Below are 24,286 nucleotides of genomic sequence, written 5' to 3'. Positions count from 1 at the left end.
TTAAACCAAATGACCGTTTAGGAAGATATTGTTATTGTCTATGGTAATACACTCTTCATGAACGCGAAATGTAAAACCATTGACTGTAAAAAACGAAACAAAAGCGAACGCACCCCTCCAGGGTGGCACCCTGACCTAAAATGAACTCAAGAAGCTTGAAGACTGGCAGCACTTTCGATTACCGACTAGAGGTGTGCCTACCCCTTCTGCCTGAACTACAGGCAGAAGGGGTAAGTTTCATATTGAAGTCTCACACACACAACATGCTGTTTCACTTTCCCCCCGAAAGTTTAACCGTTTTAAAACAGTAACGGTTCCCACTACTTTGTCTTGTTGATACTGGTCCAGAGATATATTTACATACGGACACCCAATATGGACAACAACAGGACTTCACATAGCGAAGGAATAGGCCTACTGCAAGACCATGATAGACAATGGACAATGCATATCACTAACCCTAACCCATTTAACATTATAGATACTATGTAGCCTATTGCATATGCATATTCAAGCAACAGTATGGTTGCAGCTGTAGAGGAAAGTGAAGTGTCCAGCAGCTTATTAGTCTAGTGTGCAATGATGTAGTTACATTGAATAGAATGACTCACATGAAACTAATTATTATAACCCTGTTGTAGTGCCTGTACTTCAAAGTAAACTGCCCATCCTTCGAAGAATCCTTCAAGATCTCATCTAAATTTATTTCCTTTTGAGAGGAAAAATTGAGGGAGTCACGCTCAGAGAAGTTATACTGGCTGACCAGAGGTGTCACCATTGTGAGAGTGACTGCTCAATATCTTTCTTTCTTTCGTTTTTAATGTCATTTTATGTATTTTTTGTGAAGCACATTGTATTTGCCTTGTGTATGAAATGTGCTATATAAATAAAGTTTGCCTTGCCATGCCAACTGTTGTCAGTCTTGAGAGACTCAATCCTGCCCCAAACACACGCACACACGAGCACACACACACACGCACACACACACACACACATCCTTTTACTTCTATCCTTATGAGGACCATCCATTGACTACATTCATTCCCTATACCCTAACCCTCACCACTAGATCCCTTACCTTAACCTAATCCAAACCTTAACCCTAAACACAAGTCCTAACCCTAAAGAAGCCCCTTGAGAAGGACCGGCTTAAATGACCTCACTTCACAAAAATGTCCTTGGTCCTCACAAAGACAGAAGTACAGGAACACACACATATACACCACAAAAAGCAACCAAACTGCAGAATTAATATTGTTTAAAGAGAAAACACATGTTTAAGCTCGTTTAATTTAATCAAGTCTTTCTGTTAATCCAAAACTTGATGTGTTCATTTACACATTCAAAATAAATTACCTTAACACACAGCAATGTGAGAAAAAAAAAAGACTATGGCCAGTGGTAAAAGCTATCCACGAACAACTACATACAAAGACTGAATTCCCTTGAAGACAACAACAAAAATGGCAAGCATGTATTTTAGCCAGTTACATCTGATAATATTCAAAAGGGTTTTCTAGTGTACACAAATCACATTCAGTAACTTACCCTTAAAAATCTTAACATCAATCTTCACCAAGGGCCTATGAGGTCCTACAATGACTTCCCCAACAACACCCAAATAGGAAATACCTCTCCAACAGTGTCCTGCAGACACATAGTCTTGCATTACATTCTAAGAGTCAGACAGACATATGCTATTAGGAGAGAGCGTGGTTAACAAGAGGTTATGAAAAGGTCTTAAGGACACATGAGCAATGAGTATGGTTCTTCACAGAGAATCTGCTATTTAGTATCAGTTTTACTCTTAAAATTTTGCATCAGAAATATTGTTACTGTAAGGCAGCCAATTTGAAGTTTCTACTCTTAATGATATCTCCTTATCGTTAAATAGACCCTCTTCCATCTTCAGTGGTAAACACTTAAGTCTAAATCGAGCAAAGCATTGAGAATAGACCCAATCTCAATGTGAAGAACATGTAACCGAGATGGCACTGATCCTTGACAGAGAAAAAAGCATTCCACAGGCATTTGTACGTAATATTTCCCTAAATTTTCCAAAAAGCCTATTGGAAATAACTGTTGTAGAGTCAGTCCCTTGGCTTTTCCAGTACAGATTCAGTGTGAGAGTACCTCAGAGGTAAATGCATTAATGTAGAGAGACTTCACAAGGTAAGACATTAAAAACAGCATTCCAAAACATTTTCATTGTTTTTTCTAGTTTACAATACAACATTATCATTGGTTGTGCCTATTCTAGGTATTCCATTCATATGGCTGCAGTTTATTCCCCCCAGGGTTTTAAAAGCTTTGAGATGAAGGCTTAGTTTCTGAAAGCTTCATGCTGGAGTCCTAACTCTCCACGGTGTCCAGGAACTCTTCCTCTGTGATGTGTTCCAGCCTCCTCAGGACCGTGTCGGCGCTGGCTGCTGGGTAGTCTGCTACTGGGCGGTGGGGCGCAGGGTGGCCGAGTGAGGGGCTGAGGAGGGGAGGGGCCTGGAAGGAACAGCAAAGGGTGCGAAAGAAGGGCACCAGTTGGGTGATGGAGGACAGGGAGCGCTGGGTGAGGAGGGGAAACTCCAGACGCTCTGTAGATGACTCCTCACTCAGCCCATTCAGTGCCTGGAATAACAGGACATGACACCATCAGAATGACAATCACATGTTAGTTCCAGTCACAGAACTTGAATGGGACACTTCCTGGTGTAGCATGATAATCATAATAATGATAATCATAATTCATGATATTCATGATAATTTCCTTTGGTACACCCAACATGGCTTACGTAGAATTTTGATAATGCTTTCAGGTAAATTAACAATGTTCCATGTGTGGAACAGAACATGAGGCTCAGAAAGTTAGAATGCCACTGGAATGTTCATCCAAATGATGCCGTTGCCATGGTAACACACCAGCTACATGCACCAAATCAATGTTGATTATCAAACATTCTATGGCAGTCATTGTAAGTGAACCAGCTAAAATCAAGAGTCTAGATTTGAATGGGAATGACCGTTCTATCAATTCAGATTCTATGGTTCCAGTTCACTCACTTGGTGGTCATGAACGGGACCAGCTGGTAAAGTACATGTGTTCAAGCTTACCCCGTATCGATGCTGTATTCTTTCCAGTACTCTGACAACATGGGGTGTGCATTCCTGCTCGCCCTCCAGAAGTGCATTGTCTGGGCCACTGTAGTGGTCCACATCCACCTCAGGAACAAATGCCCAGCGGTACCTGTGCATAGTTGATCCCACCCAGAAAGATAGCTTGTCAGTCAGATGTTTAGATACGGACATACAGAGAAAAGAGGCAAAATAAATAAAATACAATACCACGACTTTCAATGTGAAGCCAGCCCTAAGCTAGATATCAAGCCCCTTTGACCAGATTGGACTCTTACATCTGAAAGAGGGGCATCCTTTCTGGAGGGAAGGCCAGGGAGGTGTCCAGGAACTTGCAGGCTGACAGGTACATGCCCAACTCTGACTGGGAGAAATTCACTGGGCCATTCCTGTCAAGGGCTCCACGCACCACTTTAGCTAGTCTAGGTGGTATACACAAGAAAAGATGCATTGGTATTTTGAGGCAGAATGTGAATAACAATGGAATGAAAAGTGTGGATAAAATAATTAACGCACTTTGAGACTTCTTTATCTTCCTGTAGCGCTTTCTCTAGACGTGCAAATATGCGGATCTGAAAAATAAACATGACATAGAATTTACATTGTGATAAATAAGCTACAAACTGAATAAAATCAGGTTATCAGAGGATGGGATCTTACCAGTTCTGTGACCATGATTGGCCAGAGGGAGGTGAGGTGCTGGGGCGAGATCCGCAACAGGAGAACACGAAACATCAGGAAGATCTGAGCTGAAACGGCGGGGGTCTGGCTCATACGCAAAGCCTCAGTCAGACGCTCTGGAGAGAAAGGAAGGACGGTTCATACGCTTTAACTGACACAGTCTTTTTGAAATATATGTCCATTTCCCCAAGTAAACTGAACACATACTCACTTAAATACCAAAATAAAGTTAATGTCCAGTACCACTCGCATACCTTGGATGAGGGGCAGATAGAGATGATACTGGTCGAGTTCTCCGCTGAACATGGCAAATGCCTGGCGCTTCAGCAGCATGGGTTTCTGCTCTGCACTAGTAAACAGTTTCAGGGAGCTGCTCTGCATGCCTACAACACAAATGTATACAGGTTATATAACAAATATTCCAAAAAAATCCCTGCATTTCATATTTGAATGCTCTTATCACAATACTTCCAGAAGTGACGTTTCTGGGGAGCTTCAGTCGCTCAGTCTATAAATGTGCATACAGTACCATATAATTGCGATTTCATTGGTTTGACATCCCGTTACATCAGTGATTCTTAACCTTTTTCATATCAAGGACCCCTAATTTAGTCCACATTAGGGCCACAAACCCCAATTTGATTAGATTTTTTCTCTGGGACCCAAATCTGAGAATATTTTTATTGTTGTATACGATTTTGTTGAGAATTCCATGACTATCTGTATTGTAGGTAGAGAGATAACAGTGAAACTATGATCAAAATAGTAATTCTTCTACATGCTCTAATTGTGTTAACTTCTTGTAAATTAAATAATGGGGAAGTTTAACAATTCATCAATTTGCTGGGGACCCCCTGGAACCCCCTCAAGGACCCCTGGTGGTCCCCGGACCCTACATGACATTTCTATCCACTTACTTGACTCTCTTTCTTCTCTGAACTGTGACTGTCCATGTTTGAATGTTTGTTTCTCTTTTAAAGAAATTATACTTCTAATAACCTCCCTGCACTCTTTCTGCAACAATACCCTCCCACCCCCACCTCACAGTATCATTTAACTGTCAACATCACTATCATTGCCCTTCTGCCTCATAGATGAGCTGTCACGTTTTGATTACCAACAGCTATCCATGTCTCTACAGCAACACTTCTAGAGGCTGTACTCACTCATGAGGTCTTTGAACATGGTCTTCTCATGAGTTAGCAGGTGGTCGATGATAGATTTCCAACTACAGAGAACGCAGGACAGTCAAGCAGGGGTTATTAGACAGTGTTCTTCAATTAATTTATGTAATACATTAAAGTAATCCTTCTGATAGAGCAAATACTTTCATCTTTTATAAAGATATGGAGAGATAATTTTGCACATATTGTAGTATGTGCTCTGCACAATAATACAGCTTTGGTCTAAGACTATCATGTTAGAATACAGCACACTCATAGTCTAACCTGGGTGCACAGGAGGCATCCATGGTGAAGAAGAGGGGGTCCATGAAGAGCTCAAAGGCCTCTTTCTTCCAGGCCCTTTTGGTATAGGCATACCCACTCAGACTGCTCAGGAGCTGAGCACCCGCTTCAAAGCTGGGCATGTTGTAGGCACTACAGGATAGAAAGCCCACGTTAGAGTAGGTTTATTAAGACAAAGAGCACAAAGCTACTAGTATTAACTTAGCTCAAACACACATAATGGAAGGGTTACCTGTGGTTCTTCAGGTAGGGGAAAACGTAGTACATGAGCCGGGAGATGAGAGGAACGGCTTTCTCCTTCTCATCACTGCGGTACACCATGTCCAGGAGCGGCGCCAAAATCTGTAGAGAGAGAAAGTGTTAAATTGCACAAAGGTTCACTCACTCATTCACTCACTCATTCACTCACCATAAATACAAGCACAAAAGCCTACCTCAGCCAGGAGTGCCAGGGCCTGCACACTGTAAACAGAGGGGGCTGAGGAGGAAACCATGGTGCTGGCTTGAGCCACTGAGTCTGAAGAGGAGATAAGGAGAGAAAGGATGGGTAGTTCACTAGTAACTGCTGCCAAAGTTTTAATAATTCTGGTCTTCTCGATACTAGTGTAGCTGCCTTAAGGGACACCTTGCGGCCATCCTAGAGCACCCAGTCCTTCTGGTTTTTCCAAACATTCTGGCTCCAGGTCTGTCCTTCTGGATCTACCTCAAAGCAATCTGTGCCAATTGTGCCTCTCTGCCAATGTTACGACTCATCGGTGCTGCTTCCAGACGGCACTTAGAGCTATCGCAGCACTTGGACCGCTGGGTTTCCATGGAAACGGGGACAGGTCTCTACTCACAGGTCGAATTTGGAAAGAAAGAGAGTGAGCCGTGTCCCTCCCTGGACTACTAAGCTGACGGGCAACAGTGGGGTACAGCAGTGTTTCCATGGCAACAGTGATGATTTGTAAGCTCTACTGGGTCCAGTGTGGAGGAGGACCAAGTTGACCCTCTGGGTGAATTTTCTCAGCCAATGGTCTGGAAGTGCAGAGGTCAGACTGTGGCTAGTTGCTATGGTTACTATCCCACAGGTTCACTGTGGTTAACAGCTTTGTGTCTACTAAAGTTGACTTCTTTATATAATGATATATTTTTATGATCTGAATCATCAAAAGATATGATGTTATGACATTACATGGCTCTCTGTCCACACTTGGCTCTCATGGACGTATTTGTTTAAATAGATTTGTTTAAATTTGTTTACATAAACTTGGGGTTGGGCCTACCAAACCCAAAGTCCATGTGATCAAAATCAGAATTTTTGCATCTAGTTCTGTCTGTTAATACAAGTTGAATTCAAGTGACAAGCATAATCAGGGCTACAGAAACTCAGGCCCTGCTTATAGTGTAGGCATGAGTGCAAATCTAATTCTGTGCATCCATGTCCACTTACCGTGTTGTAAGCGGTACATTCTTGGCTAATGCAGTCTCTTAAAATAGTATGTGTAAACTCTGTCTGCAACTGTATCTGTGTCTGTATGTGTCTGAGGCATCAATAGTTACCATAAAGGTCACCATCGCCATCTGCATCCTCAGGTTCCTCTGCCTCGGGGCACACCTGTGGCTGAACTTTGACCTCAAGGTTGCGGCTGAGCCAGCTGGTCTGCTCCAGAGACGACCCTGCGACCCCGCCCACTGCCTCCAGGATCCGCTGGGTCACCTCCTACACAATAATACAGCACCACACACACTCACTCCCTATCTCAGTCCATCACGGTGGTGCTTCTTATCGACCGTCTCTGTCATCTACTACTCGCTATGCAACGTGCATCATACCTGCAGATCTCGAGTGTCCTTCTTATTGTCCAGGTTGGGGAGCCGGTTAACAAAGTCATTGAGGATTCTGTAAGACAGAAGCCATTACTTTTTATTGGGCATCAGATTTCTCCTAAGGAGAATAACAACTGTATACAAGGCACAAAGGTCCAAACAATTCAATCAAAATGTTAGAATAAGCAGGTCAAGGGTAAAGAGGGAATATACAAAAACTAACACTGACCCCAGCAGTAGGAAGTGCCCAGGCGGGGCCAGGTTGAGCTGAACAGACTCTCGCAGGAGACTGAGGAGAGGAGCGATGTTTTCCTGCAGGGCCTGAGCAGAAATACTACAAACAGGAACACAGAGACAGTGAGGTCAATGATACAATAAAAGTGAGTATTTGTAGAATGGTCTGAGTGAACCTGAGCTGAGGACTTAGGTTGTAGTTTCCTACGTACCCCTGGATATAGGCGAAGCTGAACTGTAACATGGGGATGTCTACCAGGCTGGACTTCTGAGGGGACACAGTAAAAGTTACAAAAATGAGTGATAATGAATTACTTGCATTGAGACCACCAGAATACATTTAAATATGTGTATATATGTGCGTGTGTGTGTGTGTGTGTGTGTGTGTGTGTACCTGGTCTCCTCTGATCTGATGTGGTTTCTTCACCACCTCCTTAACCAAGTGTAAGATGGCATCTGTGCGCAATGTGTTCAGCGATTTCACCAGATCCACGATGGTCAGGCGAGGCTCACTGGCCACAGGTAAAACCTAGAGAACAGAGGAGTGTGTAAGGATGTAAACACGTTCCCTAGAGCCATTCAATCAGTTTGGTGTGATTGTTTCCATTCTTTGTTTCTAGCCAGTGACCTTACAGTTCTTACTTTGTTTTTGTGTCTCCTCTTACTCTTCCTGCTGCTCCACACCGCTCCTACTGAAGCCATGAGCTGAACCCCATACTGCCCTGTTAGAGGGACCAGGAACTCCAGTATCCGCTGTCGCAGGATCTACACACACACACACACACATGCACATACCATCAATGGGAGAAATCTCTCATAATAATATATGCACATGGCTAAATAGCAGAAAATATGAAAGCATCTTGCAGGATCAGAAAACATACAATATAAATGACACAAATCTGTCATCATATAAGTATGTGTCTAGTATAAGTATGTATAGGGCAGGAAAATCACAGAAAATATGCGTGCATGGCCTGCATCCACACCTTGGTGCTTCTGAAGTAGACAGAGGTTGAAGTGTGTCTGCTGCTTGAGGTGGTGTCAGATCCCCTCCTCTGAGACTCTTCCTTCCTAACCACGCCCCATAACAATGCCATGCTACTGAGCATGTGCGGTAGCTCCTCGATCACAGCGTTACGTGCATTACGGACATCCACAGGATCACAGGCAACCAGGGACTGAAGGAGAAAGAAAGAGAAAGAAGAATGAAGAAAATTTGAATTTAAATTTCCACAGCTTTAAGCAGCATCTATTCATTCTATGGACTGTATAGGCTACTGCTGTGTGTGTGTGTGTGTGTGTGTGTGTGTGCTTCTTTCCTTACCCTCTTGTTGTCCAGTAGACAGTGGTGTGTAATTGTGGTCAGGCCTTCTAGTAGAGTCAGAGGATAGTCAGGGGCAATGTTCTCCCTCCTACCACTCAGGCTGATCAGAACACAGAAACATAAATTAAACATCTCAGTCAAAGCACGACAATGTCATATCAGTAAAGATATGAGCCCTCCGTACAAAATTAAACACCTAGAAACAGGATGCCATGACAGATACTGATGATGTTCATTGTGATTGATGGTGATAATCATATTACTAAAGATCAGGCAAGGGACTACGATATACAGTGAGTGAATCTTGTATGGTTATCTCAAATTAGCTGTCCAACTGTAAAGTTGAGTGCATGCAACACTATGTGTCAGATTTCATTTTGTGAGTGGGAGTGTAAGCCTGTGTTTCCTGTGTTTTTCAGTCTACCTCTGATTAGTCTTCCCTCCATCGTGCTCATACAGTTTGACCAGGTCGTCCAAGTTCCTGCAGATCTGACTGATGAGCGGAGCCACGATGATGCCTAGTGAGCGACCCAAGTAGGGTAGAGAGGAGCACAGCAGTGACACCCAATGGGGGTGCATGGCATAGCCATACTGTGGCTGCAGAGCCCTGGCTGCTGCAGAAACAAACATGCCTTGGGCCGTGATGGGGTGACTCTGGACATACTGGGCTGCCTTGATGGACTGCTGGAAAAGGACCGCTGTCTGCCACTCCCGGGCGAGGGGCGTGCTGGCCGTGGGGGGGTCACGGAGCTCCTCAGGCTGTCCAGAAGCCCCTACTGACCCAGCTGCAGCGACAGCCCCACCAGGCCACACGTGGTACTCCAGCACTATGAGAGCCTGGAGGAGTTTGAGCAGTTCCATTTGTAAGGGGTACTGCTCCTGCCCCCCTCCTGCCCCCAGGTTCACCAGACTCTCCTCTGACAGGCCGCCCTGCTCTTCCAGCAGCTCCACACCCTTGGGAGCCCCCTTGTCCAGCCCCCTCTGACTGACATACATGGAGGCTGAAAGGGTAAGCAGGGCGTATTGCTGCACTTTACACCCTGAGAGCAGTCTGCGGATGGGCTCTAGGCTGGCGCCGTTGCCCTCCTGTCCCCGGGCCACACAGCCTAACTGGTTCACCATCCGGGTCAGCACCTCCACACTCTTCACCTGCACCTCCCTGTTCCCCTGCAGGTCATGTGGACCCAGGCTCAGGTAGGAAGGGTAGTGAGAGCGCAGGAAACGCAGGCACAAGGACACCAGCAGCTCGATGAGCAGGGATGGGGGCACGGAGGGGGAGGAGGAAGGGGAGAGCAGGCGGCCGTAGAAGCCTTTACCATCCTGGGCCTGCTGGTGACGTTGCAAGAGGTTGGAGACCAGGTTTAGATGGGCAGCAGAGCTTGTGTCTAGAGAGGTGGAGGAGAGGGCATCCACCAGAGGGCGCTGTGCGCTGCTCCTCAGCAGGCTGTCGAGCAGTGCCAGGCCGTGGAGCAGATGACGCCAGCCACCCGCCACAGGGTACAGCAGCACATGGCGGAACAGAGAGTCAATGGCCTCTCTCTTCTCACGCTCCTGTTTCAACAGGCGAGACCTGGCCATGGCCTCCAGCTCGAGATCCTCCTCATCCTCACTTGACAATGAATCAGATGCCTGTGTGTGCTCCGACTCTGCCCTCCGCAGGCCGTTGACCACAACTCCTTCCTCCATGCTGCTGCGGTAAGCTCCGGAGCCGGAGCTTGAGTTCTCTGTGGAAACCTGGGCACCGCTGGTGTCGGCCGACTCTGTGTGTTCGCTCTCTGCCTCCTCCTCTCCTTCCTCCGTTGCATCCTCCTCCTCCGTCTCTTCACTCTCACTCCTAGATACAGCTATAGCGTCCGGTGCTTTGGTCAGCTCTGGGTCACTGTCCAACTCTGCCCACAGGGATTCCCGGTCCACAAGGTTTGTGTGATTCAAAGTGGCGACCTCTGTTGCCATAGCAGATGTCCCACAACTTTTGGTGGAGCTTCGACTTCTGCTGCTTAGAACCTTCAGGTTACCTTTAGAGGAAAGAGCATGTAAGTACAATAAAACATACGCTCAGACACATACATACACAAACATACAAAAGATGAACCATTCATCCTTATCAAATTTCATGCACTCACCATACAACACAGAGAGCACACACCGACAAATGCACACACACTTACTTACCAGCAGTGAGGTTGTGTTTGATGCTCTGAATGGAGCAGCGCTGAGTGGAGGGATGAAGCAGCAACAGCAGAATGGGCTCCAGGATCCGAATCACGTCACTGAGGGACAAAGCTCTGACCAGCCAGCACTGAGCTGCTGCATTCATCGAGCCGTCCGTCCCGCTCAGACTGTCCACCACAACACACAGAGACCTGAGAGACACACAGTTAGAGACTCAGGGGCGAATTCACAAAAGGATTGCGCGGCTTTTGCTGACGCTAAACCTGTGCAAATAAGACAAAAAGAAACCGTCTCATTCACAAAGCACTCGCAAAGGGTGAAATGCCCCGCTAACTGCGCTGCCACGCAAATAGCGTCTCGGTGCTCCTGTGCTATTTGCACGTATTTAAATTAGGTAATATGCATACATTTGGCGCAAAATTGCCCCCTTTCTATGCAAATGAGCCTCATTGCAAAAACAGTCCAATTCACAAAGGTCGGCGCTAATTGCCACACGCAGTTAGAGTGAAATTATTAGCGTCTTCAGAGAGTTGGTGGTAACTGAAGGGCATTTATAAGGGGTGTCACGCCCAGACTTTATCACTTGTTGATTTAACTGAGAATTGAATTGAATTGACCTTGCAAATGTCTCTGCAACAATTCCACCTTTGTGTGACCTAAAAAATAAAATTGTCTGTAAATACAGTCTGTAAATAATATTTTGACATCATTATTATTATTATTATTACTATAGAACTTTAACACAGATTGCTTCACAAACAAAAGCAAATAAATCAGTACAACCAAACAATCAATGCAACTCAATTTCATTTTCACTTATCTCACTAGTCAGCACAGTGGGCTTTATTTTGGCCTAAAGATCTAGCACCATGGACAGCCCCGCTCAAACTCATTTACAGTATTACCTCCGCCAAGGAGGTTATGTTTTCGGTGCCGTTTGTTTGTGTGTGTGTTTGTCTGTCTGTCAGCAGGATTACGGAAAAACTACTGGCCCGATTTTCATGAAACTTCGTGGAAGGGTGTAGCATGGGCCAAGGAAGAACCCATTACATTTTGGAGCGGATTCGTATATTGGTTGCGCTTGCACATTTGCATATCATAGAAGACTGGATTGGCCTTGGCGGAGGTCTGCGCTCGCGAGTTTATTTTGGGATGCAGGGATTCTAGTTTATTTTGGGATGCAGTAAGATGCAATGACAAACAAAGGATGCAGTGACATGATGCAATTGTGTCATGAAAAATAAATGAATACATTCTCCTTTGTTCTCCGCTTCAAATCATGCCATCTTCTTTTGCAGTCTGAAGGTGTGCGTTTGGAAACACCAACAGCACTGACAGACTGGGATATTAAATCCCAAATATGGTTTCTCGCAGTCCTGGTTAAATCTCTTGCCTGAAGTTTTGAGGAATGCCTCTGCACCTCGTCCGTCAGGACTTGCAGCTCGCGGTCTAAAAATTTCATTTTTCTCTTTCTCTCTGCCATTGTCCTGCCTACTGTGTTCTTCGCGCAAAGGCAACGTTTATATTTTGCCACATTGGTAATTGCAATCAGACGCAAAACAGGGGCAAATTGCAATCAGACGCAAAACAGGGGCAAATTGCGCTCAGCTGCAACAGGTTATGAGCGTGTTTGCGCTGGCATATCATTAGCGCAATATCTTTTGTGAATCGGTCCTTGAGACGGAGCAAATAGCGGGTGCAAATGATGCGCAATTCATGGTGCTATTAGCGGCCGCAATCCATTCTTTGTGAATTCGCCCCTCAGATGCAAGATTTAGACAAGTGTTGTTGTTTTTTAAAGGTGTGTAGGCAGTCAATGCTCCTTTTAGTGTTTTGATACTTGTTTAGAAGGTGGGTGGTTTTTAAAATCACTAATCCAGAAAAATTAGGTCATGGAATCTTCAAGAAATGTTGTAGTGTCTACCCAACCTTACTCATTGAGTAGCATAAACATGCACAGGGATGTTGAGGATGTAAGCTACACAAACCTTTTACACTCACACCAGTGTTGTAGTCGAGTTACCAAACCTCGAGTCCATGTTGAATCCTAAGTCCTCAATGTTCAAATCTGAGTCCAAGTCCACGTCACCAAGGCCTTGTCCGAGGTTACACAAACCTTTTACCTTTTCTTGGAGTCAAGACATCAAACCCTGAGCACAAGTCAAGTCTCAAATCCTTAGTGCCAGAGTCCAAGTAACCTGTTTGAATTCAAGTAATCCATGCTAGAATAGTCTTTTCCTCAATTGTCCTTTTTAATATTTTACATTTGGCACTAAATTTCACACCAGTTAATGTAAAATTCATGTAAGCGTAGCTGACAAAAAGTAATGGACCCATCTTCATCTATCACTTGACTCCCGACATTCTCAGTCCCAGGCACCGCACGCTCACCAATATGTTACATCACCCTATCAGTGGTTGTATTGTAAGATACATTTTTATAGCCTATTTCTACATGTAGGCCTATAACCAACCAGATGATCAGGTACGAATTAAGGGTAACGCTGATAAGACATGTAGCCAATATCTGAGGTGATTGAATCCCAAGTTCAGGTTCAAATCCCCAGTGCGCAAGTCCGAGTCATCAATATTCAAGTCCGAATCGCGTCATCAAAATTGGACTCAAGTACTACAACACTCACTCACACCAAAACACACAGGGACAAAGGAAAAGTTTTTAATTTTAATTCAGCTTTGTACTAACCGGTCAAAGGAGCGATTGAGGGACATGGTCCTGTTGCTCTGGATCTCCCTGGTCAGGTGCCACAGAACTGTGAACCGGTGTAGCGCTTCCAGTCTCATAGCCTGGGGCAGACAAACATGACGCGCACAGTTTTAATTGTCAAACCCACGGCTTATTTGTTCATCTCATCACATGAGCTAGGTCTGTTTGCTTGTCCCAGTTGAACAGTCACATCTAGAAGATGTGGGAAAGAATTTAAATGTGTTGCGTGCTCACCTTGTCTTTATGTAGCAGTGCCTGGCAGATGATGTCTTCACAGATGGATGCCGATGGAGCCAAACAGTGAAGTCGGTAGAAGAGTTCCACACAGGATATGTGCTGCTCTCTCCGGTCTGTGTCCAGCTGGCTCCACAGCACCTGGGACACCCGCTGCGTCACAGTGCAAAATTGTCACATCTTTAATACCTTTATAACAAAGCACTGAGTTACACAGAATCCATTCAGCATCCAACAGCATTCTAACCTGGTAGAAATCCGTGCCCTCCTCTATGGCACGAAGCAGGGCAGGGTAGATGGGTGGCACAGTGACCATCTGCAGCCGCCCGCTCAGGGGGTTGGAGTCCGAGGTCTGGTAGCGTCTCTGCTTGTCCTGGATGACCAGTGCCAGGGACTGGGAGTGGTTGATGAGTTCCAGCAGGGAGGACACCGCAGTGTGCTGGATGTTGTAGTCCCTGGACAGGCAGCACAGGGTCATCAAGGCCCTCAGCCACACTGGCAGGCTGCCCACATCACTGCCTATGGAAAATAAACCCCCCAAAAATGAAAAGGTTTTGATTACTTCTCTGTGTTTTATAGTGTGTAGCGGAGAAGGTGGTCAAACTGTAGTCGTACAGACTCAGCTGGATGAGTGAATATGTTCCAACTGTGCACTGACCTGTCTGGCTGAACATGTCTGCGTAGAGAGCCAGACTCTGCTCTTCACTTAGGTAGACGGGGAAGGTGGTGCACTCCAGCAGCAGGTGGCAGGTGGCTGTGAAGGCCTGCCGACAGGCCTCAGAGATCTCTGCCCTGCCCCGGGGCATGTAGCCAGCGCTCCAGTCCAGACACCCCGAATGCCCGCGCTCCTTTTTCTTCTCGGTGGGAGTTGCTGAAATCTGGGCTTCAGATGCAGAGCGGGGTCTAAGTTTGTTTGGGGTGAACAGTCCAGCCAGTTTGTCTTTAATATCCCGCCCCCCCAGGCCCGCCAGCAAGGCCTTCTGCTCCAGAGAGACAGCAGGTAGTTCAGGCTGGGGTTCTTCCTCCTGTCCCTTGACATCCTCCACCTGAACCAGCAGGTATCTGAAATGCAGCAGAGGTGAAAACATTTAGAGATCACAGTAAATAAAAGCGGTCCATAAAGAGGTCCATCTGACCCAAGGTGATTGCTAATTTGACAGTGGCTGAATAGTTTACCTTGTGGTGATGAAGGCCAGGATGTCCAGCAGACACTGGGTCATGGTGTCTACACTGCCTCCCTTCCTCCACACCCCCTCGCCTTCCTTGCACATGCTCGCTCCCTCCGCCCCGAGTCCCATCCCTGGCAGGAGCTGCTGCTCTGAGGGTGAGGCGCTGATACCCAATCCGCTGTCTTCAGACCGGAGCGGTGGGAACACGCCATCTGCAGGCTCTGCCTCATGTCCGCCATCCTGGTTCAGCTCTTCATTGTCATGGTTACCATTAACCTGACCACCACTGCCGTCTTTCTCTCCCTCATTCTCAATGTCCTAGATAGAGTTTTAAATATATGATCTGGGAAGATGACACAGTCACAAAAATCACACAAATTTATGGTATAAACAAAAGTGTCTAACCTTGATTTGTTTATCTGCCTCCTCCAGTGCCTGTAGCTCCTCCTCCTGTGTGTGTGCCCCTGCCTCCATGTCCATGTAAGCCACAGGCATCTGGATCTTACTCAGGACCTTGAAGCAGGCGCGCAGGCCCTGTGTGAGCTCTGCCAGGTCCACAGAGGCCATGTGGCTGCGCAGGGTCCGCAGCATGCAGCCCAGCATCTCAGGAAGGAGCTGGGACTGGATGTCAGCATGGAGCTCCTGTTGGAAGGAACACACATGTAAAACATATGTGTATGCAAGTACGTATGAGTGTGTGTGTGTGTGTGTGAGTCATACGTGGGTCGAATAGTACTGAATAATTGTTAACATTTGTTTTAGCCTGCTTGGAGTGCCTGAGGGATGAGGTTTGCCACATAGGATAACATGTCAGTCAAAGAGAAGTATACGCAATTGATTTTCAACTAGCACTTGTTGGATTTGTCCTATGTGGCTAACCCCGAATCATTCTCAGAGTTATTTGATCAGATCTGGGTCTGGGTCTTTGCTTTTCATTTGTATGGGATTCACTGCAGCGTTTTTGTGTCAGAAGGCCTTACATTTCTGAGGGAACTACTGGTGTGTGAATGTGTCTGTTGTTTACCAGAGGAATAACATCTAGCAGGAATATGATGAGGTTGGACATCTCTGTGACGGAGGGAGCAGCGTGGCTGCGGTCCTGCTGAGGAGGCGTCGGCGGGTCATTTGGGTCACTATGGAGAACGACACAGAGAAAAATCATATATTTTTTTAGCATCGCAGATATTTGCTTGTAATGTAAAATAAGGGCTGTATGTCAGAGTCATCCCTGCCATACCTGAGAGAAGCACAGAAGCGTCGGGTCATGTAGTCCCACAGGTACTCGCTGTTCATGGAGCTCACCAGCATGTTCACCGTCTTTATGATCTCCGATGCATTCTTATTCTCTTTTATCTTACTGCTCAAGACAACATAAGAAAGACACAATCATCCATTATCATTCTCTCAGTCGCAATTTTGTCAGGTAGACAAGTGTTCAGCGTATTTTAAATAACTTCTAAGTAGAATGTGTCTGTTTTAGTGGCATTCATTCAACAGTCAACATAGAGCACTACAAGTTAGCTCTGTCAGCATCCCTGCATCTGTCCCATCATCCATCCCCCTCACCTGGCCAGCTGGTTGCCTGTGAGCCCTGAGCTGGTGATGGTCTCCTCCCCCAGCATCTCTCGACAGTAGTTGTAGAAAGCTCGGACCACCTCCAACAGCACACTGCTCAAAACCACAGGACCTGAGCACAAACACAGCAACCACCATTATCACTGACATCATCACGATCACAAAATGGATTGAGACAAAGAAGATAATAAAGATTGATTCTTGAAGTAGGTAGCAGGGGATAGAAGCAGGGCATCATTTGTGTAAAGTGGTGTATGTATAGGCATTTTGTGGCGTTTACTGTACTGCTTAGTGCTGCTTACCTATCTCCGGTTTATCCAGCAGGCTGATGATGATGCGGAAGGGCCTGAGGTAACCCATCACGTTCTCTGGGTCGGTCTCCACATCCTTCTGTTTCAGGATGTTGATCAGAGCCTGAAGTCACAGAGAGAAACGGATGAGCAACACAAATAAATGCACAGTGCAAACATAGACCCAGACAAATACACACACCAGGGTTGGGGCCATTCATGAATTGAATTGAGAATGCATGGTAAATTCAAAATTCAGTTCCTGGAGTTGGCACTGGAATTGCACCCAGCTCTAAGGAAAGAGAATTGGAATTAAATTAGAATGACAGGAAACAGAATTTAATTCCATTAAATTCCATGAAATTCCACTTCTAAGAGAGGTTGTCTTGACTTGCGAAACATTATAAATCAAACATTATGAATCAAATAAAAGACAGTTAAACAAATCAAATATTTTCAATCATAATGTATGTATTACGATTACATGCTATGCATCAAATACCATTTGAAAGGTACCTTTAACATTTGCTGATATTCAGTATTGACAATATATAACACTATGTGTAATCTCAGATATGTGGTAAGAAAAAACAAAAAAACATGGAATTTCACAGAATTTCATTGAATTAAATTCAACTTCCTGAAAGTCCAATTCAATTCCAATTCTGTTTCCTATAGGTGTTTTCAGAATCCAATTCCATTCCTCCATTGGAATTGATGAGTTCATTCATGAATTGACCCCAACCCTGACACACACGCACACGCACACGGACACCCACACCCACACACCTAACCTACATACTGTATAACTGTATCAAATGTATCTGGATCACACTTCCTCTTATTTACTATACATGCTGACATGTCCTGCAGTTAGAGACAGGCTAACCCTAACCCTTTAAAATATTTGTAGATTGCGTGTGGAAGGGATTGAAAATCTTGTATGAGTTTATGTAAAGAGGAATCGGTCTGTACTGAAAAGATACATATTCATGTGTTTTTTAGGTTGTGGTGTGTGTGTCTGTGTGTGCATGTATGCATATATGTATTTGCGAGTCACCTGCACAAGGAAATCCCTGGAGTAGGTGCTGAAGTAGAAGCCTGTGTGTTCCTCCCTGGTGGCAGAGAGGGTGGGGTGGGGTGCCACCATGCCCCCTTTTATGTCTGTACCTGAAAAACACACACACACACACACACACACACACACACAAACATTAGCATCAATTGAGAGGACCAGTACTTTACCAAACTCTGCCCAACAATGGGTGTGACACAAATCCTTGTGTTACTTATGTATGATTGAAGCAATGCTATTTGATCTGTGCATGATGAGCACCTAGGAGCCAGGCGTAGAGGCGTCTGTTGAGGGACATGTCTCGACGGAGCAGTGTGAGTGAAGCCGCAGACACCACTGTCACCATGTCTTCACTGCTCATATTAATACTGGCCTCCTCTGGGTCCTAACACAGCAACACACAGAGAAAAGGTTTAGCCAAGGGACAAGAGAGAGGAGGAGAGAACACAGGAGAGAATGGGAGAGGAATGGACAGGAGAGACAGCGTGCAGAAGGAAGGGTGCACAGAAAGTGACGTGTTTTACGGTTTTGGCAGCAGCAACTGCAGTTTGTTCAGATTAAATAGAAGAAGAATTGGGTAGTTAGCATGAGCAGCGGGAGCCACCGTGGTTGAACAGACAAAGAAAAGAGCGCTACCTACAGAAACTCAAACTTCATCAACAGAAAAGCCAAGGAAAAGACGTCACAGTGCTGGACACACTGTTTGATTGACAGCTGATCTCTGGGAAGAGCAGTGCAGAAACACCACAGCAATGAGCGCTGAGCACCAAAGATGTTGCCAAAATTAAAAAAAATAAATAACAGGATTTCACGGATTACCATTTTAATGAACAGCAAGGATTGAAAAGGGATTGGTGTGTGTGTGTGTGTGTGTGTGTGTGTGTGTGTGTGTGTGCACTTACCAGGCATGTTGCGAATGGGAAGAAGTAGAGGAGGATTTCCAGCATGTTCCTCTGCACCAAGACATTGGAGTCCTGCAGAGACAGACACACCGACTTCACCTGCGGACAGAGAGAGGCAGACGATGTTCAGACAGCTGACAAAGGTGAAGGTACACAGACATGATGGTGTGGACTGTAAGAATAAACTCAAACACAATGGAAAAATGTCCTCACAAGTGAAATTATTCATGTCTTAATGTTCTTGTGATTATAGTAACGCACACAAACGCAGACACTCACCACCAGGCGGTGGTCGTAGCCGAGCATGTGTGTCTGCTGGCGCGGGGACGCCGTGCGGTCAAAGTGTGTGACGATAAAGAGCGAGGCGGGCAGCCGCACCAGCGGACTGACCAGCACGCTGCCCCACAGGGCGCCGTAGAAGACCTGCTGGCCCACCAGCAGCGACAGCTTCAGCAGCAACGCATCCGTCCTGGACAGAGACAGGAGAGGGATTCAACATAAACATCTGTTCAACACTAAATCCACTTATCTAGTAAAGTATATTTAGTGGCAGCAGGATGGCCTAGTGCTTAGTGAGGTCTTCTACCAACTGGAGGGCAAGAGTTCAATCCCTGTGTTCCCATATTCCATATCCGTATCCTTGAGCAAAATATTTTAATTCTGACCATGTTCTCATCTTTTTCAATCATACCAACCGTTTCTGACCAAAACCATGCTTAGAAATCAACCCCAAATGCACCCAAAACGTGTGATTTTCAACACATTGGTTGTCATGCTGGATTGTGCAAAGTCATGCCTTTCTCATACAGTTTCAATGTTATCTTTACCATTGCTTCACACTTCCTTGTTTACTCTTTGTCGGCCTGCTGCAGCTGCCGGTCTATGTGCAATGCTGTGTAAAGTAGCGCAAAATAATCAAAGTTGTCAGGTCATGGATAAACTGAAAATTAAGTCTATACATTTCTCATTACAGAGTGAGTGTCAATATGTCAAAAAAGACCCCTTTTGAGGTTTATTTTTGGTGTGTCCGTTGGCCCTATAGGACTGTATTGGAGAGCCGTGCGCCTTGGCAAGAAGCTCTATAGTAAAACAATTGACAACATTTTGGTCAGAATCGGAAAATGATGTAAAAATATGGTCCAGGTTGAAAATGGCCGGAGTTATGCTGCAACCCCTACCTGCCCCAGCACTAGCTGGGTGACCCTGCATCTCAAGGGCAAAAAGAGAATTTCTCCCTTAGAGGATCAGTAAAGTATATCAAATGTTCCCTCTTTTTGTTAAACTGCTCTATTGTTCAAGGATTATGTTATAATGAAACATTACTTGAACTTAAAAAAAAAAGTTGTGGTTTGACATGATTCAGTTTCCCATGAAATGTCTGTGTTGTGTCCCTCTGTAAAGTTCCATGGTATACTGTTCTCTGAGAAAGAGAGAAATAGAAATGGAGACAGAGAGGAAGTGAGAGAGTACCTGTCGTAGACCTCCAGGCCCTCCTCCAGGCCTGGCAGCAGTCCTGTAATGAAGGCCTGGAGGCTGGGCAGTAAAGCCTTCTGCAGGGGGAGGTAGTAACGCTCGTACAGTGCCAGCAGGACAGGCTTTACTGCCATGGCTGCATGGCCCAACAGCGGGAACAATCCTGAGCTAAAACACACGCACAAAGATACACACAAAGTCATAAATAGCACACATAATCAGCCCAACACAGACACTGACCCCCCCAGATCAAATAACTTTAGGCCTGTTCCCTCACCTGTAAATGAAGAGATCCTTGGCCAGCCATTTTGTTCCAATGATTTTGAAGATGACCTCGTAGGTCTCCAGAGCCTTGAGGTGCACTCCGCTGGGCAGAGCCGGGTGCAGACACTGGGCGAGACGCTTCCCTATGATCAGCCGCTTGGGCAGGAGGGAGTAGCGCAGGTTGCTCTGCAGAGCCTGGGGGGGGAGAGAGAGAGAGTGAGAGAGAGAGAGAGAGAGGAGAGACTCAGAGACTGGGTCGACTTATTGTGTGAGCCATTAGGCAGAACCATCCAGTGAAACAAAAACACCAACACACACACATTAGAGGAGCAGGCTTTTGCGCATAGTGTTTGTCATACAGTTTCATGTTAAACAGATTTTCTCTATCTCTCCCTCACCTTCTCTACACATGTACTGTAAGCACGCATTCTTGTGCATCAGCACACACAGACACTCCAAAGTAAACATCCTTTTCACTTGTGACACATTTATTACCCAAAGTCCCCTTTGGCCAGGTGACTGGAGCACTGAGCTGATGCTGAGAAATAGGATATATTATACAAACAGGGACTGCCAGTGAGCGACTGATATGTAGCAACAGTAACTTCCTGATAATTGCAGAGAACTAAAATATACAAAGCAGCTGTGAAATTGACACACTTGAACTATCAACACCAAATGAAAAGCAAGGCATTGTAAATGCCAAATTCAAATAAAACAGTGGGACACAGATCTTTTAACATGAGAGATAGCCTACATTTTTTCTAATAATTTCATTATATGCTGAGTCACATAATATCACCATTATGGCCATAAGTGAATTTAGCAATTTCTGTGTAAACACAGTTTCAGACATATGAATAAACTTAATAGCAGATGTTTGTGTAGCATCAGGTTGCCTGTATGCACCGTACCTTATTGAGCTTGCCCAGGGAGGAGATGAGGTCAGCCCACTCACTGGAAGACTCAAAGTTTCGCAGCGCCTTTTCGATGACCGCCGCGTAACTACGGTAACGGTAGTCATTCTGCAGCTCTAGCTCCTCAGGATCCATGATGTATCAGTCTCAGCCCAGCATGTTCAGCACAATGTGTCTGGAGGAGAGCGGAGACAAAGATCTTGGTTGAGACTGAAAAGAAGGGGTTTTGGATTAGAGGCAGAGGATTTATCAAACTCACAGGAAGTATCAGTTCCATGATAGCATCTGTCTGTAACCTGTTGCATGTCCCTCTGCCTCTGAGCCTTGTTTCTAGCAAACAAAATTAGCCAATTAGCTGTGTGCACTGATAGACACAAACCCATGGGCAATGGGAACAAATGCTCTCATTCACGGCTGGGCGAGTGCTTGTCTGACTGACCTGTCTCTCATTCTGAGGTGGGAGGAGTCAAACACAAACACATAAGCTGTGTAGCACACTGCATGCACTACCATGAGGAAAACAAGTTATGGCCTAGCTAGATTAACACAAACCCACACAAGGACACAGCTTGTTACTCTAATGTCCACACAGTGAAATGTCTAAGGTCCCATATATAAATTGAAATTGCAATTTAATTTTAGATTAGGCAACATAGGACACACAAAAGGCTCATAATTATAAAAAATCTTTTCAAATTCAGAAACATGAAGTGCCTTACTGCTGAATATATGATCTAGAAACAGTAGCTTCTTTGCTTTCCTGCACATGGCAAAGGCTGTGGTGTGTGTGTATGTGTGTGTGTGTGTGTGTGTGTGTGTGTGTGTTTGTGTGGGGGAGTGGAAGGCAGGATTAGAGCAGCACAGACATCTGGACTCCCTGTGGCTGAGAGGGGCTTTAGCATCATGGGCAAGCCCAACAACACGTGCGTACTGTAAACCTCCAGCACATTAATGAAGGAACCACTGAAATAAGGCTACCCATGGAAATAAGAGAGGGGGGGTGAGAGAGAGAGAGAGAGAGAGAGAGAGAGAGAGAGAGAGAGAGAGAGAGAGAGAGAGATGGGATGAGATGGGATGAGGGTGGGCTTACTTGTTTGTCAGGAGGTGAGTGAGAGAAAAGCAGGAGAGCGAAAAATAGAGACAGGGAGCGCAAGAGAAAAGAGAGTGTGGAGGGATAATTTATCTGATGAGCAAGCAATGAAGTGCCTAAGTGATAGAGAGGGCCTTACATCATCTCTCCCCTCCATCATCCTCTCCTCTCCTAAACCCAGTTAAGTCATTCTCCAAAAACACGGGATGTTCCATGGACTAACTACAATGTAAGCTCTTATTAAAGATGCACATAATTTACTCAAATGAATTAAACTGCCCACATCTTTCCCATTGCCGGTTCTGGTACTAAAACTAGAGTGCTTGTGCATTGACGAAGAAAAAGAACAGCTTTGCATGGCTATCAATCTATTCCTGAAAGATATAAGAGATGTTGTCCTATGTTGACCCCATGCTGATGTTTGTATGTAACAGCCTATATTCTTTACTGGAAAGAGAAGAGTGAGCCTGGAACTGTAGCTAACAAGCCAACCACGAGGCACTTAGAACAACAAAACCTCAGGCATGTTCAGGTACCATATTCAAACAAATTCAAACAGAAATGGCAGCTAGATAAACAAATTATGTAGAGCAAGCAAAAATAAATACACCTTCACTTCCTGATTGTGTGTGTGTGTGTGTGTGTGTGTGTGTGTGTGTGTGTGTGAGAGAGAGAGATAAAAGCATGAATTTCTATAGGCTGCTGTGTGCCAGTATGTAGGCAGGAGGCTGTCTGTGTGCTTTGAGGGTGGACACATTGTAAAAACCGACTTGGGCACACAAACCCCACCGCAGACTCCGTCACCTGACTGTACATATTCCATACCACCAAGCCAAATGATGACACCGCCAGCTTTGGCCTGAGTGTGTGTCATCCATGGCATGGCTGATAGCTGAGTGCATTATGTAAGTGCTTGGCCATTGCGTCCAGACAAGATAAAATCTATCACTGCCTCAATGGATGCCAGTGTGCATGTGCGATATAAGAGTGGGAAACAAATTAGACGTTTACAGTATTCAAAGGAGTTCGACATGAAAGATATAGCTAATTGATATTTGTCTAATGGATGTTTTTCAAAGCTACACTTGACATAAATTAGGCAATATTCCAAGATTCATCACGACGATTTAAAGGATAGAGTTCATTTTGGCTTTGTCCGAAGAAATAATACATTCGTCTGTTTATAGAGCGTTATAATGGCGCGAGTAAACAGCAGTTAGCTTTAGGATGCATCAATGACTCACCAACTGCGAAACAAGCCCACGATCTGCTCGAGCGCACTGGCTTCAAACCAATCCCACACCAGTAATCCAAGGGCCGGTCTTCATCGTGCATCTTCCGTGCAAACGCGGTTCAGAGAAAGGAGCTAACAACCTGTTATTCTTCCGAAGGAGGTGTCCCCATCCCCAGATACCAGGGATGATGATCATAACGGGGTGGCAGTCCTCAAACTCAGCTGATTCAGTCCTGAGCACGGAGCGCGCACTTCCTGATACGGAGAGGGGGGTGGGGCGTGGATACTCAAAACACCGGGAGACATGTTTGTCTTCAAGCCTTCCTCACAAAGTCAATACACGGAAAAGCGATACGCTAAATAGCCGCCCAGAGCAAAAATAAACCAGTTTCTCTGCATACGGCTTTATCATGGAGATGTCACCTCCTATACTCTTCACCCACTACCCTCCGGCTTTGGTCTCGTCCAGGATGTGCAGTGTTTACAAACTTCTCACCTCACTGTCAGATATTTGGGCTGAGCG

The 24,286-nt window shown here is 45.4% G+C and overlaps 1 protein-coding gene across 1 annotated transcript; it reads right to left on the bottom strand.

Moving 5' to 3' along the window:
* Positions 1-1,287: 1,287 nt before the first annotated feature.
* dop1b (DOP1 leucine zipper like protein B) lies at positions 1,288-23,948 on the bottom strand. Its single transcript, XM_071927029.2, has 38 exons — positions 23,774-23,948; positions 21,437-21,614; positions 20,536-20,717; positions 20,256-20,426; positions 19,065-19,254; positions 18,786-18,884; positions 18,145-18,268; positions 17,869-17,978; positions 16,821-16,932; positions 16,510-16,630; positions 16,181-16,300; positions 15,968-16,076; positions 15,349-15,585; positions 14,951-15,261; positions 14,433-14,836; positions 14,022-14,293; positions 13,775-13,927; positions 13,520-13,620; positions 10,816-11,006; positions 9,068-10,658; positions 8,644-8,743; positions 8,306-8,497; positions 7,959-8,081; positions 7,711-7,845; positions 7,529-7,584; positions 7,312-7,416; positions 7,089-7,155; positions 6,816-6,975; positions 5,708-5,790; positions 5,506-5,615; positions 5,256-5,405; positions 4,974-5,035; positions 4,062-4,190; positions 3,787-3,923; positions 3,643-3,698; positions 3,405-3,548; positions 3,106-3,238; positions 1,288-2,622 (listed from the first exon to the last, which is right to left on the bottom strand). Exons 2-38 carry the CDS (start codon positions 21,572-21,574, stop codon positions 2,353-2,355), a joined length of 6,948 nt encoding a protein of 2,315 aa, XP_071783130.1. The 5' UTR covers positions 21,575-21,614; positions 23,774-23,948; the 3' UTR covers positions 1,288-2,352.
* Positions 23,949-24,286: the final 338 nt, after the last annotated feature.

The sequence above is a fragment of the Centroberyx gerrardi genome, chromosome 10, assembly GCF_048128805.1.
Source record: "Centroberyx gerrardi isolate f3 chromosome 10, fCenGer3.hap1.cur.20231027, whole genome shotgun sequence".
Taxonomy (NCBI): Eukaryota; Metazoa; Chordata; class Actinopteri; order Beryciformes; family Berycidae; genus Centroberyx; species Centroberyx gerrardi.
The sequence above is the reverse complement of the archived record's forward strand: the minus strand, read 5'-3'. Positions and strand labels throughout refer to the sequence as shown.